Raw genomic sequence first — 15,764 nt, 5'->3', positions numbered from 1 at the left:
GCAAGATGTATTAGTGTAGTCTAGACTAGAGAAAGAGAAGGTGGGGATGCATAACAGCAAGCTACGCCGGCCGATGCAGCGTGCCTGACCTGGCCCACCGCATTCGCCTTAGCGGGGCGCGTGATCCACCGACTCGCATCGTCAACTGTTGTGTTGAGCTTTGCGGAGTCATTCTACAATTGAACCTTACCTAAGCTTCCAAGCTACCTCACAAATACAAGGTATAGCCAATCCTATGACACATCTTGCAGGTAGACTATAGGTGCTATTTTTCGTTGTCCCTTGCTTGTTGATTTTTCGGGCTGAATCGACACGGAACATTTCATCTTGTAGCTCATCCGAGATCACCAGGTGCTATTTTGGACTGGGAAACTAATTCAAACTCAGAAAATTCTTGAGCAGGCGGTGTGCAGCAATACTGCTTTGTCCAATTGTCTACCTGTCTTATCTAACATCTAGATCTAGAGTCTAGCTGCACATTCGGCACAAGTCCAGTCAGAGACCAGAGCTAGGGGGGACAGCTCCAACGGTACATTCATTCACCGAACATCAGTCAGCCACCCAATCACAATGAGGCCGTCAACCCTTCGTGCCATCAACCGCGCATTGTCCGGCAATGGCGCCCGGCCATATTCCTCCTCGGCCTCACCCAGGCATCTCATGTCGATAGCCGACCTGACGCCCGCGGAGCTGACAACCCTCGTTCGTTCCGCCGCCGCTCACAAGCACGCCGTCAAGTCGGGAGCGGGTGCACCGCTTCATCTGGCCCAGTCTCTCACTGGCAAGACCGTTGCCATGATGTTCAGCAAACGCAGCACCCGTACCCGCGTATCTACGGAGGCTGCGGTTGCCATGATGGGCGGGCATCCCATGTTTCTGGGCAAGGACGACATTCAGCTTGGCGTATGTTTATGAGTCGTCCCTTTTTTTTCCTCTTCTCTTCAAGCTTTTGACTCACATACTTGTCAAATGGAATCACGTGATACCCCTGAACACATACAGCACGAAATACTAACCATTAAATTAACTCGAAAAGGTGAACGAGTCCCTCCTAGACACATCAACAGTGATCTCTTCTATGACCTCGTGCATGGTTGCCCGTGTCGGGCCCCACTCAGACGTGACCGGTCTGGCCCAGCACTCGTCCGTCCCCGTCATCAACGCCCTGTCGGACGATTTCCACCCTCTTCAGACCATCGCCGACTTCCTGACCATCCACTCCCACCACCCCTCCTCCACCCCGGGGTCCCTAGGCCTCGAGGGTCTCAAGATCGCCTGGATCGGCGACTCCAACAACGTCCTGTTCGACCTGGCTCTCGGCGCCGCCAAGCTCGGCTGTCACGTTGCCGTGGCCTCGCCCACCGGCTACGGCATCCCTGAAAAAATGAGGACGCTGATCCAGTCCGCCGCGAAAGCCTCGGGCGCCGGCGGCTCCCTGTCCGAGACCACCGTGCCTGAGGAGGCCGTCAAGGACGCCGACATACTCGTCACCGACACGTGGGTGTCGATGGGCCAGGAGGCCGAGGCCAAAAAGCGCCTCGCCGCCTTTGCCGGCTTCCAGATCACAAACGACCTTGCCAAGCGCGGCGGCGCCAAGTCCGGTTGGAAGTTCATGCACTGCCTGCCCCGCCACCCAGAGGAGGTCGCCGACGAGGTCTTCTACAGCCCTAGGTCGCTGGTCTTTGAGGAGGCTGAGAACAGGCTGTGGGCTGCTGTCGGTACGTGAAAACATTCTCTGTATCCTTACTCTGTTTTACGCCGGTCGGTTGCTAACCTATGCTGCTTTTATATAGCTGCCCTGGAGGCATTTGTGGTGAACAAGGGGAAAATCTGATTAGTCAAAACAAAAAAGTCATTGTACATTGGGTCTTGTTGTAGAGAATAAAAAAAAATAAAATAAAAAAACCAGGCCAAGTACGGTCAGCTGCTGGCATGTACGATCAAGGCTGGTTAGGTGCTCATGAATTAATTGGTGGCATGATTGTTTGCAAACAGCGAGTCCAGGTACACACCCTTGGATCCGAATGGCCTCCACTGTCTACAATCAGAATCAACAAACATCCAACCCAAAAATAAGTAACAATTTTTGCAGTCCTAGAGTCGCTTGATTCATACTTTTCATCTCGGCTAACCATTCCACAGCTCCAGTCCAAATCAGTTTTCACCAGATACACCGGACTTGGGATCCCCTCTCGACGAATTATTCTACACCCGAAGTTTTGATTTGGCTTCTGCTGTTATTAGAAACACTTTTGTTTGCCAGTGGACGAGCCTAGGTAATCGCAACTATCACCCTGCAGCGCGCTACAAACCGGGTGGCGGAGGTACCTATATGCACACACTCGTCAGCGCAAGGAATCTAGGCAGCTAGTCAAAGTCTACTTACAGCACTGTATCCACCACTCGCCCCTGGAGGACCCGGCGGCGGAGGCGGAGGAGCTGCGCTTGGCGGTGGCGGAGGTGGCGGTGCCGCATCGCTGGGAGGAGGCGGAGGGGCTGCCGAAGGCGTCGATGAAACGCCAGGAGCACCGGGCGCGCCAGGAGCAGCTGCCGTGGCACCTTGCTGTCCTGCTTGAGCGTAGTATTGCTGGTACATTTGTACATACCTAGAGATTACACTGCCGTTAGTTCATCATTACAGTTTAGTTAGCATGAGAGGAACTTACGCAGCATATCCACCGTAAGCCGCGTACGGATCTTGACCACCATAATACTGCGCGTAGGCAGCCGAGTAGTCAGGTGTGGCCTGAGCACCAGTTGCGGCAGCAGACGCCGGAGATGCCGCAGCTCCACCGGGGCTAAAAATGCCCTGGTTTCCATGGCCACCACTAGGACCACTGGGCGCACCATGAACGCCGGGACTCCGCCCATGCCCCTGCCCATGACCTCCGTAGCCTTGGTGCCCCCGATCGCCGCCGTGCCGGTCGCCACCGTAGCGGTCCCCTCCACGTCTGTCTCCACCGTAACGATCACCGCTTCCGTGACGATCTCCTCCACCGTTGTAGCGGTCACCTCCAAATCTATCTCCACCAAAACGAGGCGGTCGCGCCTTGAATTCCTCGTACTGCTCTTTCACAGAGGCAAGAAGGTCTTCGCACATCTCCTTGCCTTTCTCAACCATTTTGGGATCAGGGCCACTGGACTCCAGGTTAGCTACGACAGCTGGAAATCGCACTTGCGGAGGCAGCTATACTTACGCAACATGCAGAAACATTTCGTCGTCGCTTTCCCTGCCGGTGGCAGTTTCGAGGAAGCCGGATCCACGACCTTTAATCTGCACTCGGCAACCAGTTTCATGTTGGATGTGCTTGACGTACGAACCACCATGGCCGACGACCTGTGCGCGAAGGTTAAACCCGGGAATGGGCTCAAGACCAATGGGAATACGTTCCTCGGGCCATTTGCGCTAAATAGAGAGGTTAGTCGAGACCAGACTAATACGGGTGAGCCGGAGGACCTACCCTGCCATACTCGTCACGCTCGACAACAGGCTCCTCACGCCGCCGGAACCTGCGCTCGTCGACGAGTTGTGGAAGCTCTTGTTTCATCAGCTCTTCGATCTTGGCAACAGCCGCCTCGAGTCCCTCCTTGCTAGTGCTGGTCACATGCAAATACAGCGGGGGATTCTGGTGAAAATCTATCAGCCTCGTTACATATAAAACGCTTATAGGAAAGCATTGGGAATTTGGTAAAACATACCGCTGGGGTGGACATGGATTTGTCCGGGTAATAATTTCCTCGGGTAGTGACATCTTTGTGCGAGAAAGCTTGGTCAACAGTTATCCAACAAAACGTAACTTGCAACGGTTCAGAGGCGTAGGCGGGGCGTACCGGCACCAGTCTCTTCTTTGATCTAGATCGAGCACGATAGGGTCAGCAGATGCCACAGAGGGTTTGTGTGAGCTGTCGCTTGTTTCGCGTAAGCAGAATATTCCCACAAACGGAATAGCCAGTCCAGCTCCATGTACGTCGCTCCAATGCCATCCCAGTCAACTATGCCTTACCATCTTTTGCGTTGCGCTCTTGGTCAGGAGGTATCGGTTCCTAAGGTCGTTGACTTCGATATCCTTTATGTAGTCTCCGTCTGCGACATACATCTCGCCGTTGATCTTGGCCGCCGAGCTTGCTGACGTGATGGGGCCCGTAGAGGACGCCGATTTGGCTGGGGCCGAGTCTGCATTTTGAACGCCCTTGCGCGCTTGGAGCTGCGCGTTAATCTTGGCGGCAGCGGCAGCTAAAAGGGTGCAGGTCAGTATACGGCGCAATCGGGATGGACAAGGAAGCCAGAATGGATATGCAGGTACAGACCTGCGGCGGCGGCAGGATCCAGAGCAGCAGTCGAAGGTTCCTCGCTTTTCTTTGCTTCGTCCTCGGCGCGAGGAAGAGGACTGCGATCGCGTCCTGGCTCAGATTTTCGGGAGGGAGGCGATCGGGAGCGTCGGTCGAATCTCGAAGTCCTTCGAGGCTCCGGCTCGGTCTGGTCGAAGCGCGAACGCTTAGGACGGGGCTCTGCGTCGGCCATGGTGTTTTTGACTTTGACTGTTGTCTGTTGCAATACGGACCCTCCACGTTCGTATTGGTACCGATCTTCTTTTTTTTTTACCAGTGCTATTGGTGAGCTTGGATTTCAATCTTGCAGAAAAAGCGACAGGCACCCTAACAGACGTCTGACTTTCTTGTGAGGATGATGATGTGGTTTCAAGTGATTTTGCTACACACACGGCTACGGCTATGCAGCGCGTCTGGAAAAATTGGAAACCTCTTTGGTGAGCGACCTGCGCAAGTGGGGACTGCGCTAAGCCGAAAATAGGAATTTATTTTCGGCAGGATTGGGTGGGTCGGGATCACGATCATGGAGCTCCGAGCAAGTTCAACTCAAGTCATCCATAATACCTCAGTTGTTCTAACTTCACTTACTATGAGGAGCGTCTCAATTGCTTGGGGCAACCGGGATCAAACGTCAACATATTGGCATGTAACAAGCGTCTAACTCTTGACTTTGTCTTGGATAACAGTCATCAAGTAAAATTACGACCTTGATTCTGCGCTTATCTGACACGGCTGTGTTTAAACTTTGGCTATACCTTTGGACTACAACGCTTGAGCTGAGCTGTATTAGCTGTGTTAGACCCCAGTTCTAGATTTTCTACTACTTAGGACATTGGAGCAAACACCAAAGCTCTTGGCCAACATTTCGACGCAAAATTCAATGCAGTTGAAGTGAAAGTGACCCACTGTAAGTATCAAGGGTCCAATTTCATCGGAATACATTCTCGATTCAGTATACGGGTACCTGAGTTCTATATATCCAGCTTTTGTGACCAATCTAGCCTGTTCGGATTCGTCAGAACAAGAATTAATTGTTGTTTTAAACATGTAAATCATGACTAGAAACGGAATTTGGTCAAATTCGTGCTTGGTAGTTTTCTTTTGCGTGCGTTTATGCTTGTCTAGAAATGGCGTGAACTAGGTCTAGAATCCAGCATCTAGCCTGTCAAGCCTGATACCACCTCAGCTCCGTTATCGGCGATCCAGACCCGACAATCAATTAAATTCGACCCATTGACTCTTCCTCTCCAGAAACAAAAAGAAAATATCAAAACGACCCTTCGTCAACGTGAGTCACGTTACACCATTTCTCAATGGTCAATTGATCGCGAAAAAAGGGGCTTACACATCAAAGAGCACAGCCTAAACACATTTTCGCAATCCAAGAGGCATGGCTTCTCGCAGCCTGCTCTCATCGACATGGCGCGCCGCCACCGCCGCGGCGCTCCGACCCACGGCAGCCATCAGACACTCATCGAGTAGCTCGACGTCGGCCATTGCCTACAAGGCGCTCCGCCGCCGCCAAGCGCCGCTTCCGACAAGCGACTCGCCGCCCGCCTGGTCCTCTGCCCAGGCTGCCGTCTCAAACATTCTCTACGAGACCCCGACGCCGTCCACGGCGCCTCCCAAGAGGCACATCCTCAACTGCCTCGTCCAGAACGAGCCTGGTGTCTTGTCCCGCGTTTCCGGCATTCTCGCTGCCCGTGGGTTCAACATCGACTCGCTCGTCGTCTGCAGCACCGAGGTCGCAGATCTGTCGCGCATGACCATTGTGCTCACGGGCCAGGACGGCGTCGTCGAGCAGGCCAGGCGGCAGCTGGAGGACCTAGTCCCCGTCTGGGCAGTGCTGGACTACACCAACTCACCGTTAGTCCAGAGGGAGCTCCTTCTGGCCAAGGTTAACATCTTGGGGCAGGAGTACTTTGAGGAGCTGCTGGACCACCATCGCGAGATCACCAGCGCCGACGTCGACGTCTCGGCCGCCGGCGAGGGCGAGCAGACCTTGGAACAGGTGGCGGCTGACTTCCACCCGAGCAGGTTGGCCGCCAGCGAGGCTTTGCGCCACAAGCATGAGCACTTGAAGAGCATCACGTACTTTACGCACCAGTTTGGTGGAAAGGTTTTGGACATTAGCACAAACAGTTGCATTGTTGAGCTGTGAGTATCAAAAACCTCGTCATTTCTCTTATGTATCAATTTTGCAATACACTAACACTTGATAAGTTCTGCAAAACCCTCGAGAATTGACTCGTTCCTCAAGTTGATTGGCCCCTTCGGCATTCTTGAGTCTGCGAGGACTGGTCTGATGGCATTGCCGCGGTCGCCCCTGTATGGGCCTAACGAGGAGGAAACTCTCATCAAGGACGCTGATGATATTGTTGACGCGAGCCAATTGCCCCCTGGTTAAAGGCAGTTTAATTGAATGTGAACTAGAACATCAGATCGAATGTAATCTTCTACTCACACATAGCATTCAAGTACTTTGTGCACGTGCTATGGAGAAGAAAGGCAGCCTTTTTTATTTTAATTTTTTGGCCTCGAATATGTTTGTTCAGTTGCCTGTACCAGGCGGCAAAAAAAGCAACTAATCAGCTCGAGCCAGTGTGTCACACGAGCAGTGCAATGGAGAAAGAGGCGTTCCAGGCCTTGACCATTGTCGTATTCTCCATTGCTGGTAACCAACGGTCTACCCGCCTAATACTTCCTTCTTGGTCTTGGAAACGTCGTAGAATGATAGGTAATGGCTGTGCAGGGTAGGTGACCAAGCAGCACCAGACGTGGCACAACGCCAGATCGGTTTATGATCTGGGTGGGGTGGGGCAGTTCAGCCAAGGGTGCCACGCCAGTATTTGGGTATCTCAGCAGCTAGCAGGGATGCAAACCGTTTCCAGAAACAATTAATCACCTGCTGCTTCGTATTTCCCAATGATGCCTGGACCTTGACCTTGTTCTATTTTGCTAATAATAAACGCCTGATCTTTTCGTCACCACAAATCAATGGGAACCAGTTCGTGAATGCTACACTAGCAAGGTTATAGGCACAGCACCTGGCTTGACACAATGAGCCACCAAAGATTCCCTCCAGATGTCATCAAGGAGCCCCATTCAATCTCACTCAAGGTCCTGAGGTAAGTGCTGAATGATATCATGTGGTCCCGGGGTGAACGTAGCAACATAAAATAAAAAAGAAATACAAAACCCCCCAACCAATCAATGCTCCCATGCTAACAAAACAAAACAAGACTATCCCGCCCGTCACTGGTGGCTCAATACCCAGTCAAGTCACCAGAGGGCAGCCAGTCGACAGCAGGTGTGGGCTCGCACCCGGCGTCCCTGGCGTACCGCTCCCCTGACGGCACGAACCCGGACCCATTCATCCTATCGCCGATCCTCAACCTGCCGCCGTCGTTTGGGTCCGCCTACGTCGGCGAGGCGTTCAGCTGCACGCTGTGCGCGAACCACGATGTGCCCGATGGCGCAGCCGCCCGGCAGGTCCGGGACGTGCGCATCGAGGCCGAGATGAAGACGCCCGGGAGCGCGGGCGGCGTCGTCACCAAACTGGACCTGGGTCCCAAGGACGGTGGTGGCGAGGACGGTGGCGTCGATCTGCGCGAGGGCGAGACGCTGCAGAGGATCGTACGGTTTGATCTCAAGGAGGAGGGGAATCACGTGCTGGCCGTCACGGTCAGCTACTACGAGGCCACCGAGACCAGCGGCCGCACGCGTACGTTCAGGAAGCTATACCAGTTCATATGCAAGTCTTCGCTGATTGTGCGGACAAAGGCGAGTCCGCTACCTGGCATCCCGGGGACTACGGCCGACTCGTCGTCGGCGGGGGAAAAGGAGGGGCAGCAGCAACAGTCACAACTACGAAGGCGGCGTCGGTGGGTTCTGGAGGCGCAGCTCGAAAACTGCAGCGAGGACGCCATACAGCTGGAGCGGGTGGTGCTGGACTTGGAGCCCGGGCTGGTATACACGGACTGCAACTGGGACATGGACGAGCGGCAGAAGCCCGTCTTGCATCCTTCCGAGGTTGAGCAGGTCTGCTTCGTGGTGCAGGAGGCCGGCGCCGAATGTGAGGTTGTGGATGGCAAGATTGTGTTTGGGGTGCTTGGGGTAGGATGGAGAGGCGAAATGGGCAGTCGGGGGTTTCTGTCTACTGGCAAATTGGGTACTAGGTTCGATGGGTGATTTTGTTCAGCTGAGCCTGCAATTAAATGAAGGTGGATAGCCGGCTGATGATGATCTTCTTTTTCTTACTCAAAATAATCCGGAATACATTTCTGTCGGTTTGCCATGCACGGAGGAAGACGATGCGGACTGTGCTGGTCTCGGGTTACCCGAAAGACAAGGCTAAATTGGTCAGGAAGCGAACTAGAACGAGCTCCCAATCCCAGAGAAGAAAAAAGCACGTCGCCTACAACGCCTTGTTTTTGTTCCTATCCCAGGCGCCTAGAGAGAAGAAAAGAAAAAAAGAGGCGGCAAAGGTACGTAACCGCTCGGCCAGAGTGGTTGGGGGCGTACAAACAACCGCTTTAAACTAGACTCGAAACACAGCTGTGTAGCCCTTGGAAACGCCGGGAGGGTAGCGCCACCGCCGTCGATAATTAATTCATCGAAGACAGATGGCCAGGCGAAACATTTTGGTGTGGTGGTGTTTTGGACATGGCGTTTGTGTCATCTTTTGACTGGGAAACCAAACTTTTTGTTTCCTTGGTTGTTTCTTGTTTTTCGTACAACCTGTATAAACCGACGACTGGAGTAAAACGACAATCAGCACATGCAAGGGAGAAAGTGAGCTGAGGAAAGAAGAGATCGAAGTCATGTAGGAAAACCACAATCCACACGGCCTGTTTCGGGCTTTTTTTATTTCCCTCCCAGTTATGCCGTGTTAGTCCTCCCTTAATCCCTTGCCCTGTAGGGCCGGCGCGTACACCCGCAGAAAAAACGCGGAAGCTAATGCAGTTTGACGGTTGGACGTTGGAAGCCTAACATCCGGTTTCGACGAGATGACCTTTCCGGTTCCGATGGTAGCCTGCGTCGTGGCAATCAATTGTATAACCTTTTTTTTTTTTTTTTTTTTTTTTTTTTTTTTTTTTTTTTTTGCGCATCTTTTGGAGTGTTTTGTCCCTGATTCTATACCTTGCTGTTTTGGGTGGATGCTAGGTTTCTCTACTGTGCCTGATAATATTACATTAAATTAGACTACTGGTAGAATGAGCCGCATCAGACGGGCTCATCAAGGGCGCAAAGTCCAAATTTACGGTAATAAAACTAGGGTCAGGTTCTTTTCTGGAATTAATAAACACTTGAAAAGCAGGTACCCGCGTGAATAGTATACCGAGCCGATGGATGGCTAACGGACCGGATTCAAACATCTTCCCTGCTTAGAACTGATTCAATTAGAGGAAAAGGACATGTCAAATATCGTCCAGTTGCGGATACGGTATTTGTTTTAAAGCCCCGGCCCATAATGACAACATATGTCAAACCTAACTTAACGCATACCTACGGACAAATAATTGCAATATGTTATTAATTACAGTACTCTACTAACAGAGTACATTCTAGCGTACCAGACTTTCCTACGTAGTACCTGCCCAACTCCCTTAGTTTGGTACGGGGATGGGGACCAGGGGGGCGGAAACCCCTTTTGCGATCCTACGTCGTATTTATTTTGCGGCGCGGGTTTGCAAAGGATAGGAGGCTTGACGGGGGCAAGAATCATTCGACAGGCTCCACGGTTGTCTCCATCCGCTTGAAGCCCGAAAATGAACAGTGATTAAAAAACGAAGCTGCGGGGACCTGACTGTTGTGTGCATTGGTAGATGGGATGAAATTTATGCGGTTTACCGGCATAAAGATTGCAGTTTAGTATCAATTGGGGAGAAAAAAGAGAGATCGCCATCGACAGGACTGGGCGGCAAGTGAAAGGGTGGGGGAGCCGAGCGAAAAGACAAAGGAGGGGTAAGCACCGGGATCAGGGGTTAACAATGCCTAAAAGGCACAGGCTATGCGTACAAAGAAAAAAAAAAAGAAAAAAGAAAGTACAGAATGTACTGTCGGTACTGTAAGTTACTTGGGCGTGTGAATGCATCGTTCGTCCCTTGCATTTCAGAACAGCTAAAGTTGTCTACCGGTAATGTGCCTGCTTCGTACCTGCAATTCGTACCTGTACCTGAAGATTGTACTTTAAAGATTCTACGAAACCCAGATAAAGATTAACAAATAGAAAAATCAATCTGTACGGTAAGTGGGATGAACGGGTTCTCGCATGGAGCACGACAAACTGCCATACAGTATGTTCAGAAGCACAAAAAATCGCACATGGTTTCCTGGACTTGGGTAAACTGAGGACAGTACAGTAAGTAACAAAAAAGCTTATAAGGGTCTGCTATGGTTCCAACTGTACCCGTGTACAAAGTCATTATACGTTCTTACGAAGTAGTTTCTTTGTTCTTTTCTTTTTTTTTTTTTTTCTTTCTTCTTTTATCTCCGTGTCGCCCAAAGATTGGCGTACTTGTCTACCGATACAGATTCCTGCCCTCACAACTCAGACCTAAAACCACAAGCATCAATCAGGCAGGATCAGGGGTCAACACCGCTAGTTGTCCCATGCCAGGTGCCATCGACCCCTCTCTATCTGGTGCTAGCGCTAGACTAAACCCAGGCTGGCTGTGCCGGATAGCGAGAATCCCTGCAACCAAAACTGTCAAGTGCTGGGTTTCGTGGAGACCATCACCTTGTGCCTGATCCGCCTGTGGACTGTTTTGGAATCTTTTCCTCTCCACCTTTGGCACGCCTCACCTACTCGTTCTCCGGGCCTTATCTCTTTTTTGTTATTTTTTTTCTTTTGCTTGTCTTATTTTTGATCGCTTTTTTTCTTTTCCCCTTGCCGCCCATTTCACGCACCAAAACGACCAAGTCTCTTCTTAGTTTGCCCCTCGTCGCCCCGCTGCCAGTTAGGTCGTCAGTGACTTACATACGGTACATATTCGAATTTGAGACTATCTTGACGGGCCAGGGCTTGCATATAAGCCTCCCGCGGTAACTTCGAGAATTCTTAATTAACCCTTCTGGAGGGCCTTTTTTTGGGTTTTGGTTTACTTCTTTTGGGGGGTTGCGGGAGCAAACAGGGGGTGAAAAAAGAAAGCCCATCATAACAAAGAGACAGGGAACACCCAAGGAGCCGAACCTAGGGATTGGCAAAAAAAAAAAAAAAGAGGTACTGACCGCCAACAACACATGAGAGAAGCCAACACTCCCTAAATATACAACGTCCAGACGATCACGGGAAACGGAAAGCTAGTACTTCAATAGAGCATTTCGGAGGCTTCACCCGGAAGAAAAACAAATTCGTCAGAGGGACTACAGGAAAAGAAAGTACCACACCTTTCCCACCAGACCATAGATACCTTTTTGCCCACCAAAGAGTCAAAACAAGTGGAGTCCGTCAGTCAACGCACAGCTACATCATCGACTCCTTTACGGACAGGACTGGACCAGATGTGTTGACATGGACGACTCGTCGACCCCCCTCGCCGACTACTTCTGGATCGCCGGCATTGAGAACATCTCGTACGACGATTCCCTGCCGTCCTCCCCGAATTTCGACCAGACGATAACGGAAGACGGCGAGGGCGAGGCGGCCGGCAATGCCAGCAAGGAAAGGGAGGCCCGATCTACTCCTACGGCTTCTGCCAGACACTCGCGCCACAACTCGGCCAGTCGCTTGTCTAAACTCTCACAAGATGGCACTTTCCACCTGAACTTTAGCCATCTCGAGGATGACGGCAACACACGAAGCAACCGAAGCAGCGCGACTATCCGCCTCGTCCCTCCTGTGAATTCGTCCGCCAGTCAGAATGGCACCCCCAATGGCACCCCCAATGGCGCCCCTAATGGCATGCCTGAGTTCGACTTCGACAAAGCACTGCTCAAGTTTGCATCGGAGCGCGAGATATTCCTCGACGATCTGACTTTCAGTGCCGGCGCCAAGTTGCAATCGCGTCCGCCCATGGTCAACCCGCGAACCGAGAGGATAAAGGCCGAGGAGGTTGAGAATGGGAGGAAGAGTCCACTCAAGAGCATCAAGGGAAGCATTCGCCGCAAGATTAGTTTCAGGGACATGAACAGCATGAGGAGGCAGCCGACTGCTCCCAGACCAACATGTGAGTTTGGATCATTGTTCTGGGCATTCGCATACTCCCCCCGCCGTACATTTCTTCACGGGTGAATAGCCCTTTACTAACACGGATAGCGCACCGCCAACCAGCTGCCTCGATACGGACCGCGAAGCGACTGAGCAACTACAACTCGGTCATCCCCCCTCCGGAACCGCTCAACACCGACCCAAACATGCACCCACTAAAACGACGATTCGAGCCGACATTACTCGACAGATATCCTCCAAGGGATGCATCAGAGGAACTGGCACGTAGAGGACGGTTCCCCGACTACGTGCCAATGTTTGCCTTCCCGAACGACATACAAATCGTATCATCGGATGACAGGCCGCGTTCTACCTGGCACGGCTTCACCATGACTTCGGAGGACGGCAGCAAAATCTATGGCGTAGCCATTACGGTATGGACGGCTCTCAAAGCCGACGTGGCCGAGGAGATCGAGCAGAAATGCGAACAATGGCGTCAAAGCCACATGTCGAACGAGGAGCGAGAACTGGCTGCAAGCTTGGGGGTGAGGCTGGCTGCAGAAAGGGCAAACCTTTCCCAGCTTCTTGCCCAGCTTCCCCTGGTGGCCTCGGGCTCTGTGGCTAGAGAAAATCTAGACGACCAGATCAGCGCAGTCGAGGAGAAGATTGGGTTGATGGCGGAGATGTTGAGGCCCCTCAGACATGGTGCGGCCTCCAAAATCGACGGTCTCACTGCTGGTGAAAGCGGTCTTTGGTCACCCAGGGCATACGGTATCATTGGCCGTGATGCTTCCAAGGTGTCTTTCTGGAAGGAGTGGCTCAGGGCGATTGTGGTACCCATGACGGATGGCGCTGTGCTTCGAGTACCTCCAAGCTCACCGAGGGTGGGCAGATGGCAACCCCTAGAGCGATATGTCGTCAACCTCTGCACCGAGGCGTTCAGCCCAATAAGCTCCAAGACGCAGGTTGAGCTGGGCGTCAGAGAGCTGCGACTGTACGCCCGCAATGAAGCTGACAATGAGCTTCCAGGCTCACGAAGCACCGATCTATACGCGTTGTTCCGTTGCCTGTCTTTGGAGAACATTGTGGCACTGTTCGAGTATGCCATGTCGGAATCCCGCATAATCTTTGCGTCACAACATACAGCAATGCTTCATCTCGCATGTCACGCTCTCGTCAGCTTGCTCTACCCGCTGAAATGGGCTAGCGTCTTTATTCCAGTGCTGCCAGCTCGCCTCCTCCAAGCTCTCGACGCTCCCTGTCCTTACATAGTCGGCATCGAGAAACGCTACGAGAATATCCAGCTGCCTGATGATGATTACGTCCTCGTGGACCTTGACAAGGACACGATAGATGCGACCGCTCAACCGGTGCGTCTGCCTCGCCAACATCGCCGCAAGCTCCTTGCACTATTGCAGGTGGCTGCTGCACATCGCTTGAGGTATGGCGTCGAGCCAGGACCTCCTCCATATGCCATTGAAGCTTTCCCGTACGATGGCTTCTCGGTCGAGAACCAATCCCTATTCACCTCGACGCCGCCTAAGTCAAGCCTGGGCCGGTGGGTGTCGCAGAACTCGGCGACTTTTGGCGAGCCTGACCCATCCAACCCGCCGCAACCTCCTCTTTTCAACGCCTTCCTTCGCTCCAAGCACGAGCAGAGCCGGTCGGAGCGACCGACGACCTCGATGTCGACTAGGACCAGCCCACCTGCATCGCTGTCTCCGATTTCCATGAATTTTCCCCCCATGCCCACGACGCCTGTTTCACGCAGCGACTCGGGCTTTGCAGCCGGGCCGACAACGCTCCGTGAGAAGCGCTCGACCCATTTTGACGACCGCTCTAGGCGCAGTTCTTCATATGGGATGGATGGCAGGAACGGTGGCGTGCTCCACAAACCTAGCTTGCCAGTGCTCAACGGAGGTCACAACCCGAGCCTGTCAGTATCGGCTATCAGTATCGACTCGCAATCCTCCTACGGCGGGCCTGGTGTCGGGTACGCGCCATCGACGTACGCGCAGAGCACCATCGCGGCCAGTACTGTAATGCCTCAGATGCTGGTGCAACCAGTGACAAGCACAGACACGACAGTGTGGGTTGAGGGCCACTGCTTCAACTGGACACCCCGGGCGTCCACATCGACGACGTGCGACATTTGTGACGAGAGGTGCGAGAGTGACGACACTTTCAAGTGTGCTGGCTGCGGGTGCATCTCCCACGGAAGATGCCTGGGTGTTGCCTGCCTCGTCTGCCCGATTGCGTTTGATGCCGAGAGAGTTCGCGCTGCCTTTGTCCGCTGCCTGGCAAGTCTGCTGTACACATACCGCAAACACCTCGGGCGGCCGAGCAGGGAGCAGAAGGCGAACGGCCAGTTGTACGCGTTCGACATGGCTGGATTCATCAGAAGCTTGCCCTATGATCAACAGGATTATGCCGTTATGATGAGGGACACACAAGGTATGTATTACACATGTTACTCTACTGGATGGAAGTGTCTGTACAAGAAGAGATAGACTAACCCACAACGCAGCTTTCAACGAGTTCGTTCACGAACGCGAACGCTCTCCGCCGAGCAACCCTCAAATACGACTGTTTGATGAAATTCTACTTGCCAAGAAGGCGCGCGGCCGGCCGGCCATGGGGACGTTATCGCGGCTCTCGACGATCCGGGTGTCGCATGGGGCGTCGCTGGGATCACACAACGGACCGGGTAGGGTGACCAAGGTCGCGGGCTACCTGGGCGACACGTCGGACCACATCTGGCGAACGGCGTCTGTGCCATTTCCCAACGCCAAGTTTCCCGGCGACTACCGTTCCGTCATCACACGGGTGCCAACTAAGCTGGACTCGACTCTGATGAAGGAACCGAGGGCAATTCAGGGCGTGCCGAGGGCTGAGCAAGGAGGGAGGAGGGGTCTTGTGCGGAAGCAGGTGCCTAGTACGCTCAATGCCACGGCTGCCAGCCCGATTTGACGGATATAATCAGCTGTAAGATATGTTTATAACGTACGGGGCAAACAGTATGAAAGCATGATGACAATCAAGAACGGGGGAGGATATAATATCTACTGCCCATCTATGTACATTGGTATTTTCTTTTTGTTCTTTCTGTTTTTTTTCTTTTCTATGGGAAACCAATGGGGATAATCATGGTTTTGTTTTTTGTCTTTTTGCATAATCCATGCCGAAAACAGAGAGTCGTTTGGATTGCGTCCGGGTTTGGATGTATCAGCAATACCTACCTGGCATACTAAAGAAGACTGAGACGAAGGGGAAGGAATACCAG

At 52.7% G+C, this 15,764-nt stretch overlaps 5 protein-coding genes across 5 annotated transcripts; 4 read left to right on the top strand and 1 right to left on the bottom strand.

Annotated features, from left to right (window-relative positions):
• Positions 1-570: 570 nt before the first annotated feature.
• On the top strand, positions 571-1,834 carry PpBr36_08036 (uncharacterized protein; the record flags this gene model as incomplete). Its single annotated transcript, XM_029895169.1, has 3 exons — positions 571-903; positions 1,037-1,718; positions 1,794-1,834. 3 exons carry the CDS (start codon positions 571-573, stop codon positions 1,832-1,834), a joined length of 1,056 nt encoding a protein of 351 aa, XP_029747749.1.
• Positions 1,835-2,304: 470 nt separating this feature from the next.
• On the bottom strand, positions 2,305-4,522 carry PpBr36_08035 (uncharacterized protein; the record flags this gene model as incomplete). Its single annotated transcript, XM_029895168.1, has 9 exons — positions 2,305-2,328; positions 2,387-2,606; positions 2,667-3,137; positions 3,198-3,406; positions 3,462-3,626; positions 3,700-3,752; positions 3,832-3,853; positions 4,005-4,234; positions 4,309-4,522. 9 exons carry the CDS (start codon positions 4,520-4,522, stop codon positions 2,305-2,307), a joined length of 1,608 nt encoding a protein of 535 aa, XP_029747490.1.
• Positions 4,523-5,719: 1,197 nt separating this feature from the next.
• PpBr36_08034 (uncharacterized protein) lies at positions 5,720-6,736 on the top strand (the record flags this gene model as incomplete). The annotated part of the gene is made up of 2 exons (XM_029895167.1): positions 5,720-6,486; positions 6,553-6,736. 2 exons carry the CDS (start codon positions 5,720-5,722, stop codon positions 6,734-6,736), a joined length of 951 nt encoding a protein of 316 aa, XP_029747491.1.
• Positions 6,737-7,389: 653 nt separating this feature from the next.
• On the top strand, positions 7,390-8,520 carry PpBr36_08033 (uncharacterized protein; the record flags this gene model as incomplete). Its single annotated transcript, XM_029895166.1, has 2 exons — positions 7,390-7,457; positions 7,572-8,520. 2 exons carry the CDS (start codon positions 7,390-7,392, stop codon positions 8,518-8,520), a joined length of 1,017 nt encoding a protein of 338 aa, XP_029747744.1.
• Positions 8,521-11,845: 3,325 nt separating this feature from the next.
• On the top strand, positions 11,846-15,451 carry PpBr36_08032 (uncharacterized protein; the record flags this gene model as incomplete). Its single annotated transcript, XM_029895165.1, has 3 exons — positions 11,846-12,500; positions 12,590-14,935; positions 15,009-15,451. 3 exons carry the CDS (start codon positions 11,846-11,848, stop codon positions 15,449-15,451), a joined length of 3,444 nt encoding a protein of 1,147 aa, XP_029747745.1.
• Positions 15,452-15,764: the final 313 nt, after the last annotated feature.

The sequence above is a fragment of the Pyricularia pennisetigena genome, chromosome 5 (assembly GCF_004337985.1).
Source record: "Pyricularia pennisetigena strain Br36 chromosome 5, whole genome shotgun sequence".
Classification (NCBI taxonomy): Eukaryota; Fungi; Ascomycota; class Sordariomycetes; order Magnaporthales; family Pyriculariaceae; genus Pyricularia; species Pyricularia pennisetigena.
The sequence above is the reverse complement of the archived record's forward strand: the minus strand, read 5'-3'. Positions and strand labels throughout refer to the sequence as shown.